At 48.6% G+C, this 7,955-nt stretch overlaps 2 protein-coding genes across 2 annotated transcripts; both read right to left on the bottom strand.

Annotated features, from left to right (window-relative positions):
• Positions 1-618: 618 nt before the first annotated feature.
• Positions 619-2,022, bottom strand: LOC142902549 (B-type lectin plumieribetin-like). The gene is made up of 3 exons (XM_076047743.1): positions 1,810-2,022; positions 1,611-1,704; positions 619-994 (listed from the first exon to the last, which is right to left on the bottom strand). The coding sequence occupies exons 2-3, from the start codon at positions 1,698-1,700 to the stop codon at positions 728-730; spliced, it is 357 nt and encodes a 118-aa protein (XP_075903858.1). The 5' UTR covers positions 1,701-1,704; positions 1,810-2,022; the 3' UTR covers positions 619-727.
• A 405-nt stretch (positions 2,023-2,427) lies between these two features.
• Positions 2,428-7,898, bottom strand: LOC142902414 (uncharacterized). Its single transcript, XM_076047438.1, has 9 exons — positions 7,658-7,898; positions 7,249-7,353; positions 7,038-7,139; positions 6,847-6,932; positions 6,452-6,455; positions 4,660-4,863; positions 3,503-3,613; positions 3,280-3,381; positions 2,428-3,066 (listed from the first exon to the last, which is right to left on the bottom strand). Exons 1-9 carry the CDS (start codon positions 7,859-7,861, stop codon positions 2,983-2,985), a joined length of 1,002 nt encoding a protein of 333 aa, XP_075903553.1. The 5' UTR covers positions 7,862-7,898; the 3' UTR covers positions 2,428-2,982.
• Between the last annotated feature and the right edge of the window lie 57 nt (positions 7,899-7,955).

Below are 7,955 nucleotides of genomic sequence, written 5' to 3'. Positions count from 1 at the left end.
GAAGCCAGAGTCATCAAATTGAGCAGCCTGGCGGCTGAGTAGAAGAAGCTCAGTTTATGGCGAGCTGTAGTGGCCTTCAGCAGCCACATCCAGTTCACCTACATGATCACACCTGTGATCTGAGCCACACCAGGAAGTGAACAGCTCCGGCCTCGAACAGTGTTGTGTTGGGTTCCTGCTTCCTTGCTGTTCGCTTTTCAGAAATGTTTTTTTTTTTTTATCCTTGTGTTTTCATGCTGTCTTGCTAAAACTCACGCAGAGCGGTGCTGATTGGCTGTGCAATGTACGTAAATTGGGGTGTTGTAGCCACACCCAGTCTGATTTATTCCATACCACTTTGATGCCTGCAACATTGCTTCGAGCACTGAAAAGCATCACTTCAGTGTCTTGCTCATCATGTGTATACACCTCCCAAATAGCAGCATAACACAACTTATGTTAAATGATGTGAATGACTGAATCACTGTTAGTTTGATCACACACCCCCACACTTCATTTCAATTTACATTTCAACTCCTTTTTGTTGTTTGTTTTCAACATATTCAGAGTATTAAACTTGGAATATTGTTGGATTTCATTTCTCACATCCCACTATGAATAAAACGAACAAGCCAGCTGTGCACAGTGAGACGTTTATTTCCAGTTTCCAATACACGCGGGTTCAGTGGAAATTAAAGCCGTCGCTGAGACGTGGATCCCACCCGCACTCCAGGCCGTCTCCGGACCCTCAGGGGCACGAGCACGAAGAGGCGTCAGCAGAGCTCCAGACCTGATCGGCCTCCCGGTACACCACCAGCTTGCCGTCGTCGGTCAAGTAGAGGCGACACATCTTGAAGCACTCGTTTGCCGAATTGGTGTGCCACTTGGGTTTGTCGCACTTGGTGTACATGACCAGGTTGCAATCCGACTGCATGCACAGACGATAGACGTCTGTCCCGGCAGTGTCGGAGGCCCAGACGGGCTTCCAGCCGTAGACGACAAAGTTGCCGTCGTCCTGCCAAAAGAGCAGACGGACAGAAACACTGTGACTCCTGCCCAGAGGTGTGAAGTACAACGACTTTGTTCCTTAGTATTTTTTTTTTTTTTTTTTATTACTTTTGACTTTCATTTCCTACATTTGTACAAGAATATCTGGACTTTCTACCCCTCACAGATACAAATTCTGTGAAAAGTTATTCACTAATTGTACGAGAATTGTTGGTGCTTGAAGTGGAGCTATTTGAACTACGCTGTAGAACTGGATGGTATTTTAAAGGGGGATTATTTCAGAGTACCTCAGTTCAGTTCAGTTCGTTTTCCGTACAGGGACAAATATAAATGTAGAAAATAACACTGGTTAATTGTTTTTAAAAATGTTAGCATCCAACAATGGCTTATGGGAAATACCTGATTCAACTCTTAATTGAAATAAGGAAATAACAACAACTACAGCATATAAAAAAGGATCAAGACGCTCATCAAGACCTCTGACCTCTGATCAGTTCAGTTCAGATCAGATCATTTTCACTTTTGAAAAAGTCTCAACAAATGTATTGTTTCATTGGTGAAGTACATTTGACAACAAGTCCGCTTTTTCTTCAGATCCTGCACCAGTGAAGCCAGAGTCTCACCTGGAAAATAGCCTTCCACTCCCTGTTGTTGGAGAGCAGGTAGTCCCCCCTGCGGAGCTCGTCATTTTTGGACAGATAGTTCCTGCTCATGGTTCTGCAACGAAAAAGAGAGGCCTTGTCGTGCCTTTGGCTAAAAACAACAACAACAATATTTAAAAATGCAACGAAAATGCGAGAGAAAGAAAAATGAGATACTCACAGTCTGGAATTCGTCTCCCGTTCGTCTGTCAGCGTGCAAGCAGAGTTCCAGGAGTGAAGTGGAAAACATCAAAATCCATCCATTCTTATACACTTTGACGAGGAGGTGGGTTGGACCGAGGCTCAGCCCTTTGCTTCCTCTCCCACACACACAATCAAAGTCACTTTGTGTCCGTTGCCAAGGCCGAGGATTGGGACTTGCACCCCCCCCCCCCACTCCCCCCACCCCCACCCCCATCAAATGCATGGCCAATGAAAAAACTGGCGCCGCAAGTTTGGCTGAAAAACCAGGTGCGGGCAAACTGGATAAAACACCTTAACGGAACTCGAAGAAATTAAATAAACATTAAGTAAGTCATAAAATAGCTGTATTTCATACATTTTTTCAGCGTTTCAAGAGTCATTTCAATAAACAGCTAAAACCCGTGAGGCGTCAAAGACACTGATTCTGTTGTAACTTTGCTTTGGTTCATTTTCAATAGACGTTCAACCACGTTTTCTACACATCCCAGCAGTCAAGAAGTCAAAAACACTGCTTTAGACACTGCTTTTCTAAAGATACATAAAGGGTCAAAAATGAGCCAATCCAGTAAAATGGATAGTCACTCTTCAATACAACTGTTGTTTGGCTATTTATTATTCAATTCTAATCATATATATATAAAAAAAAAACACGATTACAATTGTGCTGATAATGCATGCAACAAAAGGACTACTGTATTTTATCTTGCCCATTCTAATCCCAAAGTATTAGCAGCATGAACAAAAAAAATATGTGTTGCACAATGGAAGTGAACTTTGTGTCAGTCCCACTTGCAAAGTTTATTTTGGCAGACACTTTCTCTTTACATGTGCAGAACAGAGACGCACTCTTCAGCTGGTCCATCGGGAAGCACAAAAAAAACAAAAAAAAAGGAGCAGCAGGTCGGAAGGCTGGACATGTAGTTTAATCACAAATATATCATACAAATGTAGTTTTAGATGAAAACACAATTAAGTTGAGAAAATTTGTTTTTTTTGTTCCTATTTGTGTTATATATATATATATATATGTGTGTGTGTGTGTGTGTATGTATATAAACAGACATGAGATGTGTGGCTGACATCAGAATGGGGCCAATATAAGAAACCCAGGTGGCTGCATGAATGGCTGCACTCGACGACTGGATTATTTCTAACTAGAAACTGCCAGGAGAGTCGGAGCTCCGCTGTTGTACGACATCTTTTTGCAGTGCATGGTCCTGGCTGCCTTCATTTCCTGAAAAAAAGAAAGAGTTTTTACTGTTTTTACAACGGCAGACAATGATTGTCTCTCTTTTCTTGAAGCACCAAACGGCACAAATTGTACTTTCTGCGCATTTAATGCCTATGTCATGGCGGTGGATCATTCCGGTGAAATGCCTCGGTGACAAACTGCGTGAGCCCAAAGGCACAGGAGTCAGTGTGCAACTTTTTCCATTGGCAACAGTACCATTGTGAGTCTGGGTTTTTGGATGCAGTGCACGTAAGGCCTGGGATCGGTCGCCATGACATCGTCTTCCGTCTTGTAGCAAACGGCGCAGTCCATCAGCGGCTGCCGAGGCCGAAGGCGAGAACGGGGAGAGAGGGAGTTCAGCCGCGGCGTTTGACACCAGACGAAAAAAAAAGAAAAGAAACTTGACAAAGCGAGACAGGCAGAAAGCCAACGAACTCACCCTGTCGTTCCTGAAGGGGCAGTTCTGGGGGCTGGAGTCGGCCGTCCCCTTGGCGCAGGTGGTGGGCTTCAGGTAGAAGTGGTGGAAGAGGTAACGCACACCAAAGCCAGACTGCCACCCAGCACACACACACACACACACACACACACACACACACACACACACACACACACACACACAAGCGCGCAACGTTCAGAAGTGGAACTGGATCTGCAGCTGCAGACCGTCGCGGAACGCCACATTTAGCCCGCTGTTTGCAGCGTTTACAAACGGCTTCATTCTACGGCTTCCCGCTGAAACGGCAGATAAAAACAGAATGTGCAGGCCCGTGCGGCCTGTGTGAGATGTCGTTGCGAAACCCGCCAGAGGGAATGGGGTTTGTTGTGACATCACAGAGGGCAGATTGCCAGATGTTTTTGTGTTAGCATGCACTTCCACGGAATGCGGGGCCGAGCGGATGGAGTAAACACGGGGAAAACTACGGCCCTGGGGGCCACAGGCGGCCCGTTAAGCTTTTTAATCCGGCCCGCCGAACTTAAAGACATCATATGAACAGTAGGTAAGTCATAAAATGGCTGCATTTCATCATTTTTCAGAGTCATTTAAATACCTTGGGGCTTCAAAGACAGTGATTTTGTTGTAACGTTTTTGTTCATTTTCAAATGACATTAAATTTAGTAATTTAGTTTAATAAAGTAAATACATTACGTCATTATGATTGAGAAATCATTTGGAACTCACAGTCTCATGGGAAACGCTCGACCGCACGGCAGGCTGGACAGTGTAACTTTTCAGATGAGTAATCTTCCTTAATCCCCTCCAAATCTTTCCTGCGGACTACACTTTGCCAGTGTGCGCTTCGGATTAAAAGCGCATTTTTCACATGCTCCCGTTTTTCTTTGTGTCGGCCGACAACGTGGCCTTTTCAAGCCGTGGAGCCGTGCGTGTTGACAGAGGTTGCGTCGGTATAGAAGAACAGTATGATCGGGGAGGGGAGGGGCGGGGCGGGGGGGGTCAGAGCCCGAGCAGATGTGAAAACAAGTGCGGGCCTGGAACCCCTGAGGGCAGAGAGAAAACGTCCTACATTCACTGTGAATGTAGGACATTTTCAACACTTTGGAAAAGAACTCTGGAAACAAGCGAGATTCGGTCTTTACCTCGATGTCCGACTTCGCCAGGCTCTTCAGGAAGCGAAAGTGGTGGTGCACGCCGGCGTGCGAGCCCAGCTGCTCCAGAGCCAGATCCACCCCCGACTGCTGGCCGGGGGGGCCTTGGGTCCGCACGGAGCTCAGCAGCGCTCCGGCGCAAGCCAGCGACAAGAGCAGAGTCACAGCCATGAGTGAGTGAGTGAGGAGAGAGAGACGGTTATACTACCCCCCCCCCGCCACCCCTCCAAACCCCCAGAGGGATCAATACTGACTTTCACAACAAGTCCTAATATGGAAGTTTTGGGTGAAGGAACCCAAAGACAACGAACCAGCAGCTGTTTGCTTCCCCCTCTGCAAGATTCCCGTCACCGACTTCCCCCCTGGAGAGGCAGCTGGTTTTAGGGAAAGACAAAAACAAAAGACGTAGCAGAAGTGAAATTACACACACGCACACACACACACACACACACACACACTTGAGGTTCCCCGGGCCACAGAGAGCCTGGCTCGCTCCAGCAGCAGGCAGAACCGTTCGAGGTCAGCCGCGATCATCGGGGTCACTGCTTCCTTTCTCGCCGCCTTTAACGAGGCCAAGTCGGTTATTAATTGCAAATGTCTCGCTTTGTTCGCGCTCGACGAGCCGGCAAACCAGGTCTGCGCAGCCAGCGACAGGCACTGAATCCAGTTTAACGACGCAAAAACAACACGAGCGGCTTTGACCGTCAGCCTCGTTTTCTCGACGATCCGCACGTCCGTCGGACGACGAGCCTCTGGAGAAGGAAACCGATTTCAACGTATCTTTGGGAAGCAATTTCAGGACACAAGTATACAGAGCGCTGGGTCGACTTCCGGCCCCCCAGTTCCCTTCTTCTCCGGTTCCCCTCACTTGGCCTTCCTCACGCTTCAGTCACCTTCCCTGTCTTGGTGCTGCTTCCTGTTTTCTCTACATGTGCGTGACCCGGGCGTCGTTGCTGTGATTCCCCTTGCAGCATCCTGGTTCTGCCTGCACAGACCTGGACAGAGGCTAGCTCAATGTCTGTTGCATATCATGGGTTAACTGAATGATTCTGGCAGGTTACTCATGTAAATCTTGATTAAACATGACGTTACCTTCAATATGAACGCCAGAAAAAGTAGAGTAATATGCTACCATGATTTCTGGTCATCTTCTAGGGTTAAAGATTCAAGTTTGGCCGCTTGAGGATTGTTGAGTGTTTGAATAACAGAAGATTAATTTTTCCTCCATTTGACCTGCGACAGACTGAACCGACGCTGACTGTCACCCGTTGAATTGCATAAGAGACGGACGCACAGAGAATCGACTGTTCTACTCCACTGAGGGCCACACTGGCTAACGTGGATTAGGACGACTCCTCGTCCGTCACTCAAGCAAAGGACTCAAAGGTCTCAAGATGAGACTTTGAGCTCGGCGCACCTGCTGCCAGCCGTTTCCGAAAGGATCTCAAGGCAGTTGGGTAAACAGAACCCAGAGTCCTCGTCGCGTCAGCCAGCAGTCAGAGGCCGTCGGGAGGCCTCAAAGAGGAGGAGGTGCACAGTGCGCTGTGACACACAGAGGGCAGGCAGGTGGAGATGACGTGGGGAAAAATCCACTTGGCATCGAGCAGGAAATTCAGTCAACACATGAAGAAATCCTGCGTGTTGCTTTTGGCCCCCCGAGCACTGACACTGACTCTTCTCCCCTTCAGACCAACGACAGGCACAGTCACACAACCAGAACAAAACCCGAGGCTGCTGGGGTCCTCTATTCGACCTCACCCCCCACCCCCGGGACCCTGCTGACCCTCCTGAAGGGGAGAAATCAGCTGCACGACACTCCCGATAATCACAGACAGGTCGGCGATGCTTCGGGTTGCCACAGACAAATAACCAAGAGATTCTTCTCCTGCGTCAGTAGCTAAGAGAAGCACCGACAGTCGTACTCAGTCATGACAGGATCTCACTGCCATATTTAAAAATATTCACTCTGAAAACAAAAAGAAAACAGGGCAGTAGAAGACAAAAAAAAGACACAGGTCGTTTCGTTTGAGTTCACAAACGGGATTTAATTCAAAGATTTGACAGGAAGAAGAAGACGACTCGACACTTGCTTTGTGCTTGGCGTTCCACGTTTGTCATCTCGTGTTATGAAAACAACTCAGCTGAAAGTTTGAAAATCAATTTCCAGAAAGAATTCACTCGTTTCCCATCGACGCCAGGAGAGTCGGAGCGCCGCTGTTGTAGCCCAACTGGTTGCAGTGCTGCACTCTGGCCCCCTTCATCTCCTGCCGCTCAGGAAAACCAGAGAAACTTTTGTCAAAAACAAATCCATCTCACCTTGAATTTCTGCTACTTTGTGCATAAAAAGGGGCAGAGGCGACAGGCGGTACCTGCGTCAGGGCCGTCTTGTGCACACAGTGGACATACGGCCGCGGCTCGGGTTCGATTTGGTCCCTCAGCGTCTTGTAGCAGACGGCGCAGTCGATCAGCGGCTGCACACAAAGCGGGAGAAGCGGCACAAGTCACGACAGGCCCTCCAAAACTGCAGCAGCAGCAGGAGGGGAAGAAAAACAAGAGAGGGAGGGAGGGAGGGAGGCTAACCCTGTCGTTCCTCAACTGGCAACCCGTCGTGTCGGTCGTCCCTCTGGGACAAGTGGTGGCTTTGAGATAGAAGTGGTGGTAGATGTAGGCCACGTTGAAGCCGGGCTGGAGGTACAAAAGAAGAGTGTAAACAATAATAATAATGATAATAAAAGTTGAAAACTTGACTTGATCAGAACAAACAAACGGCAGCGTTCTCTCCTCTCATTTATCTTTAACACTCTCAGGCCTTTCTAAATATGAAGGTTTTAAGGCCTGTTTTGAAAGAGTCCAGATTCTGTTGAGCCCTCAGCTGGGCGGGGAGACTATTCAATAAATCAGCTGCAGCTGTGTACACACACACACACACACACACAGCAATTTTGAATCACGTTCAGCACGAGCAGAGAGTCTGAAAGCGTCACCGCACCTGGACGTCGGACTGCGAGACGCTCCTGAGGAAGACAAAGTGGTGCTGGATGCCGGCGTGGGAGTGCAGCTTCTCCAGGGCCAGGTCCACGCCGCTCCGCAGCGCCTCCGGCAGCCTGCTGTAAGTGGACTCAGCTGCGTCCGAGCCGCAGAGCAGAGCGGCGAGCACCCCGAGGAGCAGCGGCAGTGCAGGCGCAGCAGCCATCTTCCGACCCTGTGTGTGTATAGTGTGTGTGTGTGCAGGAGGCGCGGACGGGGGCGACGGTCAAAGTCAAAGGTCCCGCCCACTTCGCATCAGC

This window comes from Nelusetta ayraudi, unplaced genomic scaffold, assembly GCF_046127955.1.
Source record: "Nelusetta ayraudi isolate G7.1 ecotype Tasmania unplaced genomic scaffold, CSIRO-AGI_Nayr_v1 ptg000094l, whole genome shotgun sequence".
Taxonomy (NCBI): domain Eukaryota; kingdom Metazoa; phylum Chordata; class Actinopteri; order Tetraodontiformes; family Monacanthidae; genus Nelusetta; species Nelusetta ayraudi.
This window is presented reverse-complemented; position numbering and strand designations above follow the sequence as displayed.

Coding starts and splice junctions, on each gene's coding strand:
- LOC142902549 (XM_076047743.1), bottom strand. CDS start 1,700: ATGAGCAGGAACTATCTGTCCAAAAATGACGAGCTCCGCAGGGGGGAC. Junction 995..1,610: donor AGTGGAAGGCTATTTTCCAG/GTGAGACTCTGG, acceptor CTCTTTTGGCAG/GACGACGGCAACTTTGTCGT.
- LOC142902414 (XM_076047438.1), bottom strand. CDS start 7,861: ATGGCTGCTGCGCCTGCACTGCCGCTGCTCCTCGGGGTGCTCGCCGCT. Junction 7,354..7,657: donor TCTCGCAGTCCGACGTCCAG/GTGCGGTGACGC, acceptor TTGTACCTCCAG/CCCGGCTTCAACGTGGCCTA. Junction 3,382..3,502: donor GCCCCTTCAGGAACGACAGG/GTGAGTTCGTTG, acceptor CGGCCTCGGCAG/CCGCTGATGGACTGCGCCGT.